The sequence below is a fragment of the Lagenorhynchus albirostris genome, chromosome 11, assembly GCF_949774975.1.
Source record: "Lagenorhynchus albirostris chromosome 11, mLagAlb1.1, whole genome shotgun sequence".
NCBI classification, from domain to species: domain Eukaryota; kingdom Metazoa; phylum Chordata; class Mammalia; order Artiodactyla; family Delphinidae; genus Lagenorhynchus; species Lagenorhynchus albirostris.
Window position 1 is genome coordinate 57,762,976 of NC_083105.1, and position 13,995 is coordinate 57,776,970.

Here is a 13,995-nt window from a genome sequence, read left to right on the forward strand (position 1 = left end):
TTCTGATAATCCACCCCCTTTTCTTTACTCCCTCTCCATCTGGATGGTTGGTCACTTTCTTCTTTACTTTCCCAGGACCCTGCTGTACTCTTCCTGCCCTGCAGACAGAGGACTTCTCTCCAGGAAGCCTGCAGGAACACTGAATTCCTTCTCCTTTAGCTCGTGTGCTTGGTGCTCACCTTTACAGAGATGGGAGTGTGATCTAGCCCAAAACCCTGGGGGAAGAGGGAGGGTCACATCATCTCAGCTGTCCCTGGCCCCCCTATAGCTAACTCCCACAAAATTGGGGAATGTTTTCCATTCCCATGCACACTCCTCAACACCTTTTTAAGTTCACAGCCATCTATCTTGAAACCCATATCCTTAGGGACCCAACACCTTAAAGACCAATCAGAATTCTTCATCTGGTCTCTGCATCCCTAAGCCCAGGCTTCCAAAATAGCAAGAGGGAAAGAAGAGGCATTTCTGTGAAGGAATTTGGATTCAATAATTTATTTTCTATATAGTGACAGCAACAGGAGTAAATACACAAGATCTTTTTTATTAATTAATAAAACAAAAAAGATGAAAAAAAACAGAAGCAACAAATGAAGACCATAATGCTTATGATACATCAGCCACATGGTCAGAAAACCCATTTCTAAAGAACAGTTGCTGGTGTCATGGAGTTTTATTGCATTCAACAGGGGAAGGTAGATGGTTGGAATGAAAAAGATCCATCAGCCTCCTGACAGGAACATATTATAGGGACTCTAATGCTTAACTAGGGACTCCTCTTGTCACTTCCTTTGGAGCAGAAGATGGAGGGGCAGGAGGAATTCTCCTTTATGACCTCATGACTTCTTGTGAGACAGATCAGTCCAGGCAGATACAGAGCAAGAGTCTTTGTACCCCACAGGCCACTCGTTGGTGCCCATCTTTATGTTTCAGAGAAGTGCAGAAGCCTCAGGGGGGATGTAGGATCACAAGAAGAATGGCTGCCTGAGCCCCAAGGGCATTGCGGGGAAGGGAGTACACTATCTCAGCTCATCAGGGTCTGCTACATTCTGAGAATATCACGTATTAACTCAACTATCTTTGGAGGAGGCCGGGTTATGGCTCTGACTCCTCTCTGGGGGTGGAGAGTGAAGATGACAAAGGCGGCCATCTGTACCCTGAGAGACACAGTAGCAGTATAAGACGAACAGAATAACAAATCCAACTGGAAAAAGCGTTTGGGAAGGAGAGGGGAAGTAAGTATGCTATGGGCACACTTCCAGAGAGTAGAGGAGGTTCCCACACGTGAGACTTCCTTTCTCTTGAAATAACCAGGGTTAACCCAGGTAGAGATATTCCCTTCTGCTCGGTCTAAAACCTTAGGGGTGGCTAGACATGAAGAAAGGAAATTTAACATAGGGAGTGAACCTTATACCCCTGGCTCATCCTCCCAGCCTCCAGAACTGGCCACACCCCCAATGAAGGGTTCCAGCTCCAGGAGGGATGTGAGGTCCTGGTGAAGAGCAGTGACAGTCAAACCCAGGATTCAACACTGTGGCCATCTCTGGTGGGGGTGAACGTGGAGTGAGGGAAGAGCCTGGAGAGTAGTCAACCCTCAACAGAGACCTCCAATTCCCTGCATAATCACAAGAGTCCTCAGAGGTCCCACCTCCATGAGCTGCCAGCCCGCCCACCATTCTCCACCCCAGCCGCATAAGATTGGCCATATCCCATCGTATGTGTGCATGCCTGCACCCACATCTGTAGTATTTTGAAAATCTTCCATCCCAGGGCCTACGGGGAAGGAAGTGTGCCACAGTGAGCTCTATAAAGTTATCAGCAAAATTCAGACACTCTTAGTTCATCCCACACAGCAAAGTGCATCCACAGTAGCAGCTTGAGCCAGGTCCGTCTGTCCAGTCAGGTCCTGAAGATGGCAAACAACACCCTTCCCCCAGCTCCTCCTATGTTATAGAAACAACAGGACATTTTACAAAGATCAAGGCACTTGGGAGAGAGTCAACAGTAACACTAATGAAGCAAGCAGACTTGTTGGAGGGGAAGGGAGAAGGAAAGGAAGAGGGAAGAGGACAATGTATTTCTGAGGGCCAGGAAGAGCCTACTCAACAAGACTGAGTTATCTGGGTGGAAGAAGCCTGTAGCCTGAAGTTAGCAAAAGAGAAAGAGCAGAAGAGTGGCCAGAATACCCACAATTCCCCCAAAGCCTCTCAGAACCCCACCACCTGGAACACACAGCAGCAGTCACCATGGAGTCAGGCAGTCTCTTAGGCAAAGATGTTGGTAATAAAATCCAGGAATCGCTTAGCATACTGCTCAGGATGGACAGTAGAAATCTCTGCCCCCGCCTGTGAGAGGAGGTATGGAACATGGTGTCAGGCCCCGCCCCCCTCCCCGACTCCCCACTCTCAGTTCCACTCCAGATCATTTCCATACCCCACCCTTCATCCTTCTGCCACCCCACTGCTGTGGCACAAGAGGCTCTTGAATAGTCAAGACAAGAAAGGAAAGGCTTTAGAGAACCCTCACCCCATGCTTGACAGTTTTGGCTGCGTGAGCTGCTTTCTTCTTGGCATCATACTGTGTCAGGATGTCAATGAGGCCCATGAAATACACCTCCTTCTGAGGGGCCCCTGGGGAGAGAGACCAGCAATGAAGAGCAAGTACAGTCCCAATTCCCTCTCCCCAGGAACCAGTCAGATCTGTGTTGAAAAGCTAAACGGCCTCTCCACCCACCACCCTGGTCTCTGTCCTCCAGGGACCACCCTCCCCACCCTTAAAATTTCCAGGCTTTTCTCACCCTCAGCACTCCGGATGGCATAGACATCAATGAAGGATTCAAACTCTCCAGGGCCCAGGGGCCGGTGGGAATGGATGTAGCCGCCGATACCCTCAGGGGAAGTGCCATAGGAGCCCACCAGAGCAGGAGGTCCGGTCAGGGCACAGTCCCCATCCCCCTCTGACTCCTCCTCCCGCACAGGCCCCTCCTCGTCTGGTTCAGAGCCGCGAATGATGTCGTGGATGCCCAGCAGAAGGCTGTAGTCCATGATCTTCAGCTGCACTAGGAACTGAAACCCCACTGACAAATGAGAAGCCCCAGATCTCCCTCTCCACTCCCAGGTACCACCCTTATACCTCCATCCCTGAATTTCCGGGGCCCTCCTGGGGAAAAGAAGTGTAAAAATTGAGGGTTGGGAGTATACCATTGCCCTTTATTACCTAATTGTCCTGGGTATCTAAGATCATTCTTTTAGCTCAAGCCAGCCACCCCCTCCATAAGTCACCTCTGGAGGATTTTCATGATTCTTATCCAACTCCCCTACATGCAGAGAACCCAAAGGGAAGGGGAGGAGTTCCCTTGTATTGTGAATGGGCAACTGCCCTGTGGGGAGCAAAAAAGGGAAACAAAGCCACTTCCCACAGCACCCCAACCCATCACCTCCACATCTCTCTTTAGCTTCTCTAGAAAGACTTTCTTCTCCTCTTCAGCAATATAAACTTTCTGGTTCTTGTTGAGAAAGTCCATATCCTTAAGGGTGGGCAATTCTTTAACCTGAGAATAGGTAAAGGGACATCTTGGGAATACAGCCCTTACCCCACGCTCTCAGAAAACCCTGCTCTATGTAGGGCTTTGTCTCTGACTCTGGGGTGTCTAGGGGAGACAGATTTACAGCCCATCTCTCAACTGACTTAACACTAGGATGCTGCCCAGAGCCTGTTCTTACCTCTGGTGGCTTCCCCAGACTCAGCCACTGTGGCTGTACCCCAAATCACACCCCCCTACTTTCTGCCTATGGTTTCAGTCCAGAACCTCCATTCTGACTTTTCTTTCTTCTGAAGCAAAAACAGCTGCTTGAACACAGAGCTCAGAATGGGAGGCGGCTGGTAGGCATTTTGCTCTTGAAGTCTGACATTTTCACGCATCCCCAAACCTTCCACATGGACTAACCCATGCCAGTGACAAAGAAGCTCTTCCCACTGCCCCTTCCAAACAATCCCTGGATCAGGAAAAGTCTACATCTCTCTTCTTTCTGGTGGTTTAAGATAAGAGTAAATAGCTGGGGATCCCTACCTCTTTATCCCAAGAAGGTCCCTTTGACCTGCCCTCCCCCATCCCTCACCCTATCATCTAAAATTATATCACCTTCTCCTTATCGCTGGCTTCCCGGGACACTAGGGAGCCCTGTGGAGAGACCCAAAGACAAAGTCAGCAGAAGTGGCTAAAAGAACAGTCAGGACCCAGCTCCTAAGACAAGTCCTCAAACCCACAGCCTTCTTTCCTTTAAAATGCATCATCCAGTGCCCTCCCTGGCCATTCCCCTCCCTCAGGTCCTCAGGAGTCTCCCCTTCAGCCCTCACCTCCTCTCCTTACCTTGAGGTCATACTTCCTGTGCACAGGGAGACGGTGGCTAAACATGTTGCGCATCACAAGCATGTAGCTGTCTTCGTTGTCCACGCTAACCCGGTACATCCCCAGGAACTGGGGCAGCAGTGTGTTGCCATGGCACTTCACAATGTACTGGGGTGGAAGGGAGGAAGGAAGGGGAAGAGGCTGAGCAGCTCAGGGATGGGAATTCAAATGCTACTATTCCATAGGGATTCAAGTAGAGGTTACAGAAGCTCCGAAGGGATGTGGGGACTTTCTAAAGATGCCCCTGGTATCCGTGCAGTTTCTGAATCATCATCTCCTTTCATTTATCCCATATGTATAATGTCTCTTAAATTTAAAGTGGGGCTTCCCTGGTGGTGCAGTGGTTGAGAGTCCCCCTGCCGATGCAGGGGACACGTGCCCGGTCCGGGAAGATCCCACGTGCCGCGGAGCGGCTGGGCCCGTGAGCCATGGCCGCTGAGCCTGCGCTCCGCAACGGGAGAGGCCACAACAGTGAGAGGCCCGCGTACCGCAAAAAAAAAAAAAAAATTTAAAGCGCCATCTCTCCTTTCGTCTTTATTATTCTTTGAGATGGGGAAGGGTATGTGTTGTTACCCCTCTTTATACGCAAGTAGTCACAGAACCAGTAGTAGAAATTACATCAACAAAATGATTTTATCTAGACCAGGGGTCCCCAACTCACGGGCTGCGGACTGGTACCAGACCTCGGCCTGTTAGGAAGCAGGCCGCACGCAGGAGGTGAGTGGTGGGTGAGCTCGCCATCGCTCGCATTACCACCTAAACTATCCCCCGCCCCCGGCCCCAGCTCCAGTCGGTGGAAAAATTGTCTTCCACGAAACCGGTCCCTGGTGCCAAAAAGGTTGGGGACCACTGATCTAGACCAATGTTCTTTGGTGGGCTAGACTCCCACAGTAAAAATGTTTGCAAGATGGCCTATAATCTGGATTCTTAAAAAAAATTCCTCTTTCAATGCTACAATCTCCCTCAGTGTTGCTGCCTACTTCTCTTCATAGCCAACCTTCGCAGAAAATTAGTCAGCCATGAGTCCACTGCCTCTCTCTCATTCATACCTCAAATGACTGAAATCAGATTATACCCTCATTTCTCCTCTGAAATTTCTCTACTCCTCACTGCCTCAAATCCCTCAGTTGCCAATCTCATGGGTATCTAGTCATCATATTTCAACTGGCTGGCACTAGGTACTACTGACCAGCCTCTCCTTAAAACTCTCTTCACTCTGAGCTCCCATCACAACACTCCTCTCTATCCTCAAATCCTGTGTGGAATGCAGTAGGGCATAAATCATTAAAAGCATCTGACAACTCTCGCCAAAAAGACCCTGACATGGTGCTGGCCCTTGGGGCTTCAGTCTCAGCCTCACCGTCAGCCACATCAGGGGAAGAGGTCTCTAGATCTGTCCCCTGGCAGGGACTTCTGGGGCAGAGCTGGGGATAGAGGCCTGCGGGAAGGAGGAAAACACAACCATAGCAGAGCCTCTGGGCAGCAGAGTAAGGCCTCTGACCACGCGGCCTTACTTTTGTTCTCATCTTCCCTGCTTGGGGCCGTGGGCATGGCTTTAGAGAGCCAGGGTAGTCTGGTCACTGGGAGGAGCAGAAGAAAAAGTTTTTGCTCCTTTGAACCTGATGGGGGAGGCCATTTGCATGTGGAAAATGCTCTGTACATTGGGGACTGCCTGTATCTGGAAGTTTCATTAACTCTTAGCATCCTGTTCTCAGCCTCCAAGCTGTATTGAGAAGTTACTAGTCTGTATTTTTATTAAGCCTTAAAACTTCTTTTATGTGCATTTGGTGCCAACTTTTTTGTAGAGCTGTATTAAAAACAGCAAACTTGTGCTCACGTCTCTATGTAACTTTGAGAGGAGCATTCTGTTATTTTTACAAGGCAGGAGTGTGTATAGCTGTTGAATTAAACTTAGCAATCACGTTAAAAAAAAAAAAGCGTCAGACAACTTTTAGTCTCCTTTATGGGCTCTTTTCTCTTCTTGCTCCGGAAGGTTCTTTCCTCAACCGTCTTTTCATTTCACTCGACACATCCATAATCTTAAACCCGAACGAACTTTTTGGCCAACCCAATATAATACATTCATGGCGATAATTACCATCTATTCACCTATAGTTCTGAAATCTAGACTTCTAATCTAGTCCTCTTTCCCAAACTCCATACCCCAACCACTTATGGGACATCTATATCTGCATGAACTGAAGAAACCACAAACTCGACATGCCTAAATCCGAACTGTCTTCTTCCAAAAACCTGTTTCTTTTTCTGCTTCCCAACTGTTGGTCACTGGGCACCCAGTTATCCCTAAGCAGGAATTTGGAGCGCCTCTGCCTTAATTCTCACAATTCTCCCAAAGGTCTTTCCACCTCCACTGCATCATCCCTCCAGGCCCTTATCATTTCTCACCTGGACTATTACAATTACCTCCTAATTGGTATCTCCACTCTCAGTATTTCCCTCCTGCAATCCATTCTCTAAAATGCTGACACAGGGATATTTCTAAATAACATATATATCACTCCCCTGCAAACCACCTTCAGGATAAAGCCCAAACTCTTCATGTAGCTTATGAAACCCTCACGGCCTGGCTCCTGCCTAACTGTTTTTCCACAATACCTTATCCCAGCCACACTGAATTTCTTGCAGTTCCACAACACCAAGCTCTCTCATGGCTCTGTGCCTTTACAAGTGCTGTTTTCCTTTGCCTAGAGTGCTCTCTTCCTCCTTGTCCAATGGCTGGTCCCTACTAGTCATGCAAGAATCAACTTCTAGGATACTCCCTCTAAAAAACTCTCTTTGAGCCTACCAAGTGCACCTCTTGCCCCAGGTGAGTTGGGATGCTCTTCCTCTGCCACCCCGGAGCATCACCTAGATACCTTTACTCCTTGCACACAGCAAGCTGTGTGCTAACTAACGCTAGCTTACTGGTCTCTGCCATTAGAACAAGAGAAACTCAAGGGCCACGGCCATTTCATTCACCTCTTTCTCTACTGCCTCACATAAGACCTAATAACAACAGACATCCAATATTTGTTGAATAACCAAAAACTCTTTTAGAATCTTTCATTTATTCCTTGCTCATTGATTTTGGTGAGATTTTTCTTCAGTAGAAATATATTCAGGCATGTTTTTACTCCCAAAATAGTCCAGAAACTTCACATTCCAAATTCATCTGATCGGATAGAATAGTTTCCCTAATCCCACTTAGGGCTGGATATGATCATGGCTTCTCTCCTCCAATCTATCCCAATTGTGCACTTATCCTGGTTTTCTCCCCAAACTGCATTTATTCCTGATAGTACATTTGGTGTTAACACTTCATCTAATTCTGACTTAGTCTAAAGTTTATACTTTGCTATACATGTACCCTTTATGTATCTATCAATTCACAGCGGTTTTAGATTAGAAGTGCCAAATAAGAAGGAACACGAACTCTTCTATTTAATCAAACACAAATCGGTATGCAGAGGCTCTCTTTTTGAAATGCCTTGTTTTCAAAAGTATGATGTCAAATGCTTCTTGGGGAGCAAAATGGGCTATAGGGAGAAAGAGGGATAGGAAGTCTCCCAAGTGCTCTGGAGCTGAGTTATGAGTAGGGAGGGGAAGAATGAGGCTGGAGAGAGACCTGACCTGATGGTAGTTGGAGAGGTTGCTATGCATGTCAGCAATGTCCTCACTGGATACTTCTTTGATGACCAGAGTCCGATCATAGGAGATAAGGAAGCGACCATCACTGCCTTCACTTTCACTCGGGGGACTTCGGGTAAGGGACACCTGGGGACACAAAATAGGCTAGAAGCTCTTTTCCTCCCCTTTATATGGAGATGCAAGTCTAGGACAGTGGCCAACTGAACACACCTGAAAGTGGATAAAATCTTGACGTAAGAGGACGAGCAAGGGTTCTAAATTTGGTGTCCATATATGGACTAAATGAAATTGAAAGCAAAAATTTTAATGTATCTACATTTCCCCCCAAGGACAGGGTTTATAGCTTTCTTCAGATTTTTTTAGATGCCTGTGACCACAAAAAAATAAAGAATACCTGTGAAGGCCCTCATTTCTCCAAACATGACTGTCCCACGGATTCCCCAGTTGTTAGGGAGAAAGGACTATCCTCACCCAATGGACTCTCACCAAGTAATCCTGGTCATCAATACCAAATCGATCACGCAGGTTCCTGAAGACCTGGGGACAATACTCCTTGAACTTGAAATGACTGGGCAGATTTTCCCTGCAATAGAGGTTTTCAAGATAAGAAACAAAGTAACAATATTACCTTATATTTATGTAGGGCATGACACTTTACAAAGCACCTTCACACATATTACCTTATTTGACTCTCATAAAACCCTTGTGAGGTCCTTTAAAGGTGTATTATTCCCATTTTATAGAAGGGGAGACTGGCTCAGGGTGGTTGAGTGACCTGCTGAAGTCACATGACTGGTAAGCGGCTTAAGCAGAACCACGACCTACTGCCCATCCAAACAGCAGCATTTCCCAAATCTCAAGCAAGTCAGAGACATCCCTAAATAAGCAATAGGTCTTGAATGGCATCTTCTGATACTAGGAGGGCTTACAGGACTCAGGTATTTCTTTCAGGGAGTCCCTCTCAGAAGCTAATGGTAATGGCATCTAAACGTATTTATTACTTTGTGAACCTCCAGGCTAGAGGAGAGGTAAACTAGTACACATAGATAAGGGTGTAAGGAACATTGGAAATTATTTTAGTGGTTTCTTTACAAAATACTGAATTTCTGCATAGGAAGGAAGGTTAGACAATACAATAACAACTTGTAAGTTGTCTTCTAAATCTAAAACCTTCAACTCATTCAATCTTAACTCTTAAAATTATTTATTTTCTCTTTTAGGAAGGCTGACATGAGAAGGGTGGGGATTCCCACATACCTTCGGAAAAGGTGATTGTTGACCTTGATCTTGGAGCTGGCCTTAAAGTCATCTGGCAGCAGCATCACCGGGGGAGGCACCTGGCTGAGCTCATTGATCTGATAAGCCAACACAAGAACAGGAAGCCAGTGAGCAGGGGTGTGGAGAACTACTTATGCACTGTGTCTGGGCAAGAGTCAGAAAAGGGCAAATCAAACCTCATTCCCTTAAAAACGCGGGTTATGCATATGCTTGACAAAGGTGAGAGTATGTGTCTGCCATCTTCTGCTGCCCAAGGCCTGCAGTAAGCAACCCTTGCACACAGCCCCTCACACTCCCGCCCCCGTGGAACTTCATGCTCACAACAGTCATTTTATATTAGGCAAACTCTGTAAGCGACTCTGGACTATTTTTTAAAGCTGTGACAAATTCTAGAGAAAAAAAAGACCCTCAGCAGACTCAAGACATTCAAGACAAACAGTTCCATGCTCCACTGGAAACAAAAGGTGTTTTCAAAGTACAAGGAGAGTTAAGGGGACTCTGAGGAGTCGACAGCAGCGAGAATGAAATGTCCATATCCTGAAGGAGGCATCTCCTTACAAACAGGACCAGTCCTTCCTGACCACTCTGACCCAGTTCTCTGTAGTAGGTCCCCACCTACCTAGGTGTAAGATAAAAGAAAAACAGCTGATTTTAGAGGGAATGCAGGCAGGCAAAGGATATGAGCTCATTAGGCATCTGTTCACTGAAGTCAAGCCAACCCACATCCCAAAGGATGCAAGCATCACATGCTCTCCTCAGCCCCAAGAATCAGCAGTCTGCTAATTCAGGGTGAAAAGGGGGATCCTGCACTAAGAAATGCCCAGGAGATGTGCTTTCTCCCCACTGTTGCCACAGTATCTTTCACGCACCCTTATCACTTGACTCTAACCTCTAGTTTACGTGAGTTCCCCACCTGGGTTGTGAGCTCTGGTAAGGACCAGTTCTGGTCATCTGCATCACTGAGGTGCCTAGCTAGCACAATATTTGGCCCACAGTGGTCCTGAAGTGTTTCTTAACTGAATAAACAGATGCCTTGCCTATCCTTACTTGATCATTCGACAGAGGTTATGAAGTGTAGTCTAACCTAAATCCCATACACTGCAATGAAAAACCAGCTCCTCTCATTCTCAGTAGAAAAGGAGGACAGAACACATTCCTCCAGAGGGAAAAAAGAAAAAACCCACTAGAGATTCCCAGCCTAAAATTCAGCTACAGTTCTTCATGCCCCCTCCTTGCCACCTGCTGTTAAGCAGGCTGAATCATCACTAAGGCATATGTTCAAGGAATTTCTCCATTCCAGACCCTTGAAGTAAATGTGTGCTGGCTGAAGGGTGGGGTATTGGGGCTAAAGTATATATACCTAGGGAAGCTGAGGCAGGTCTTATGTGTAATTCCCCAATCTTACCAAAGGAAAACCCTCCTTCTTAAGTTTCCCAAAGGGATGGATGGATGAGTCATAACAGAGGCAGCCCACCTCCATCAGCCTTGCCCATACCAAGTGCCTTAGACTGAGCTGGGAGCAGTCCACAGAGCCACAAATGCAAAAGGGAGCTGACACACCCCCAGATGACTTTCTAAGCCACAAATAAAAATGTGACAAAAACTGTATTCCTCCTCATCCCCTTCCACCTCCACAGCACTACCATGACTATAATGTTTCAAGGAAGTTGAGTTTTTAAAACATTGCTTGGGGGCTTCCCTGATGGTGCAGTGGTTGAGAATCTGCCTGCCAATGCAGCGGACACGGGTTCGACCTCTGGTCCAGAAAGATCTCACGTGCAGGGGAGCAACTAAGCCCATGTGCCACAACTACTGAGCCCACGTGCCGCAACTACTGAAGCCCGCATGCCTAGAGCCTGTGCTCCACAACAAGTGAAGCCACCGCAATGAAAAACCCGCGCACCGCAACGAAAAGTAGCCCCTGCTCCCGCGGGCAGCAACGAAGACCCAACACAGCCAAAAAATAAATAAATTAAAAAAAAATTTTTTTTAAAATATTGCCTGTCATAGTCAAGGTCACTGCATCCCTCCAATCCAGATCTGAGGGAAGGGGGGCAATGGCTGTGCTTCCTTCACCTGAGGTATCCTCAGGAAAGTAGATGCGCCGGCCTCTTTTGGCCTCCTCCGGATTCCCAGGCCAACCTTCGACAGCAGTTCCCTGATTCTAAAGTTCACCACCATAATGTCCCCATGACCAGAGCTCCTGAGCCAGCTCTTTGGTCAAAGATGACCCCCACTTACACCAAATACCATTACTCCAGCCAGCAATGGGTTGCAATTAAGACCAAAGGCTTACATACATTAAGTGCTGAGTAAGTGCAACCACTAGGCTCAGGGTGGGGTAGCTTCTCTGAAATGCTGTACCTCTGGAAGGGAAAGGAAGGGACATGCAGGATTAGAAGGTCCAGGAAGCCTGGAGCTTCCCCCAAAGCCAAGGTTCCAACGTCACTGACGGCGGCTGTAAAGCAAGGTGCAAAGGAGAAGTGAACGATTCCCTTCATCCAGTTACCCTCTCCGCTCCCTTTCTACACTTACACTCTCACTGGAGACCTCACCACCACCAAGCCAGAAGAGCTACTCTCCCTAATGTCCTTCCAGACGGAGCCGGGTCCCGGCCTGTCTCCGTGGCCTGAGGCTGGAACGGACTGGAAGGAAGCAGGGAGCTGGATTTCAGTTGGGGAAGATGGAACCAGAGTGGAGGAGTAACGGGCGGAGGGAGAGACAAAAGTCTACGTTAGAAAAAAAAAAAAGGTCTAGAGCGAGAAAGTACGCTGGGTGAAACACCTGAGGGCAGGTGGGCAGACCAGAACAGCCTGGGGGAAAAGTGGCAGCGCTAGGGGCTCCGGAGGCGGGAGCCTGGAAACAGACAAGCCCGGAGGAGCTCAGAGGTTCGGACAGGGCCTCCGCGGGGCCGGGGCCGGGGCCGGGGCCGGGGCCGGGTCTCACCGAGTGGGCTACGCCCCACAGGAACACGCCCATCAGCGGGTCGGCCGCCCGGAACACCTTCACCTTCTGCTGCACGAAATGCTTTTTCTTGGTTTTGGAAGCGAAGCCGAAACCTGTGCCGGAAGCCGCTGTCGGCGCCGGTACAGTGGCCGGCGGGACCGAGGAGGACGCCATAGTCTCCCGCACACCCAACCGAGTGAAAGCCGGAGCCGGCCGCGATGTGGTCTCCCGACCCCGGAAGCGGCGCTCACCTGCGCCTCCGTCACGTGACCGGAGGCTGGCCCGCAGGCGCGCGAGTAGGGCGGGGCAGGCTGACTCCGCCCCTGGCGGCCGCGCGTCTGCCCCAACGCCCGCGCGTTGGCTGGACTCACCTGGCGGTGGGGAGTCGCACCGAAGCCTTTTGCCCTGAGGGCTGCGAGCAGTCCGCGAGGCCCAGACCAGTCTTCCAGGCGTAGGGGATGCTGCCTGGACTGGCCTGATTTAACCCCTCGGTCTAGGACTTCTTTGCTGCAAAGTCGCCGCCTTCCGGTTTTGCCCAGTTTCTAGGAATAACCTCCGCCCTGAAGCTAACCCGAAAGCATTTCTTTACGAAGTAGGAGATCCCTTAAGTGGGTTTCGTGCTTTTAGAAAGACCTCTCAGGCATCATTCTGGAGGGTGACCAGAGTACTGCAAAGTCTAGGCACGAGATGAGGAACTAAAACAATGATTATTGGGATGGAAAGAAGGGGCTGGCATCTAAAGGTATAGTTTGATGTCAGTTTGTAAAATCCTTAGTGGATGTGGGATTTGAGGGAAAGGGAGACATTGAGAATGAATCCTAGGCTTCTGGCCAAGGTGTAGAGAGATGGTGGTGACATGAAAAGGAGCAGTTTTGGTTGAAAACAAGAGTTCAATTTGGACCGTGTTTGAGGCACCTGAGGGCAGCTGGACATATGGGCCCAGAGTTCAGCAGAATGATCTGGGCTGGGGATAAAAGTTTAATTTTTGCGAAGAATCCGTAGGTGAGGATGACACCTCCCAGGGAGGGCAAGGAAAGGCTGAACCCTGGTATAGGCCACCATGTGAGGCTAGTGGGAGAAGACTGAGAAGGGGTGGCCAGAGAAGTAAAAGGGGCCAGGAGAGCAGGGTCACAAAAGCCAAGGGAGTTGAATTTCGAGAAGGAAGGAATGGAGAGCAGTGTCAAATGTCATGGAAAGGTGAGGCAAGACATGGAAGGAGCAGTGCCCATTGTCTTTGGCAACTAGTGACCTTTGGAAAGCACTTTCAGCAGAACAAGAGCCAGATCCAGGTGGGCTGCAGGATGACTAGGAGGTGAGGAAGTGGGGAAGGGAAGCCTGGGACTTCATCAGGAAATTTGGCTGTGAGAAAACAAGGTGGGGAGTGGCTTATAGAGAAACAGAGTAAAACACACTTTTAAGGGAGACCTTACCAAGGACAAGGGAAGAAATCACTGAGACAGAAGTTAACAAAGAAAATGCAAACTGCCCAAGTCTGCATCACTTTTAGTTATTTTATATATTTTTTGTTTTAGTTTCTTAATTTTTTTTGGAGTATAGTTGCTTTACAATGTTGTGTTAGTTTCTACTGTAACATATATCCCCTCTTTTTTGGATTTCCTTCCCATTTAGGTCACCACAGAGCACTGAATAGAGTGCTCTCATTAGTTATTTTATATATCGAGTCTTTGTAAGTACCTCAGGAATGAAGATCTGGAAGG

General features: G+C 48.3%; 1 protein-coding gene across 4 annotated transcripts; it reads right to left on the bottom strand.

Moving 5' to 3' along the window:
- Window positions 1-521: 521 nt before the first annotated feature.
- Window positions 522-12,538, bottom strand: PIP4K2C (phosphatidylinositol-5-phosphate 4-kinase type 2 gamma). Of its 4 annotated transcripts, none has more exons than XM_060165769.1 (11): window positions 12,278-12,538; window positions 9,311-9,408; window positions 8,540-8,636; window positions 8,036-8,179; window positions 4,367-4,513; window positions 4,139-4,177; window positions 3,434-3,547; window positions 2,795-3,062; window positions 2,524-2,627; window positions 2,243-2,342; window positions 522-1,940 (listed from the first exon to the last, which is right to left on the bottom strand). In XM_060165769.1, the coding sequence occupies exons 1-10, from the start codon at window positions 12,449-12,451 to the stop codon at window positions 2,262-2,264; spliced, it is 1,266 nt and encodes a 421-aa protein (XP_060021752.1). In that variant the 5' UTR covers window positions 12,452-12,538; the 3' UTR covers window positions 522-1,940; window positions 2,243-2,261. The 4 variants fall into 4 exon arrangements, 3 of the variants coding, with proteins under 3 accessions (XP_060021752.1, XP_060021753.1, XP_060021751.1); XM_060165770.1 differs by having other exon boundaries at window positions 2,220-2,342; XM_060165768.1 differs by having other exon boundaries at window positions 522-2,342.
- Window positions 12,539-13,995: the final 1,457 nt, after the last annotated feature.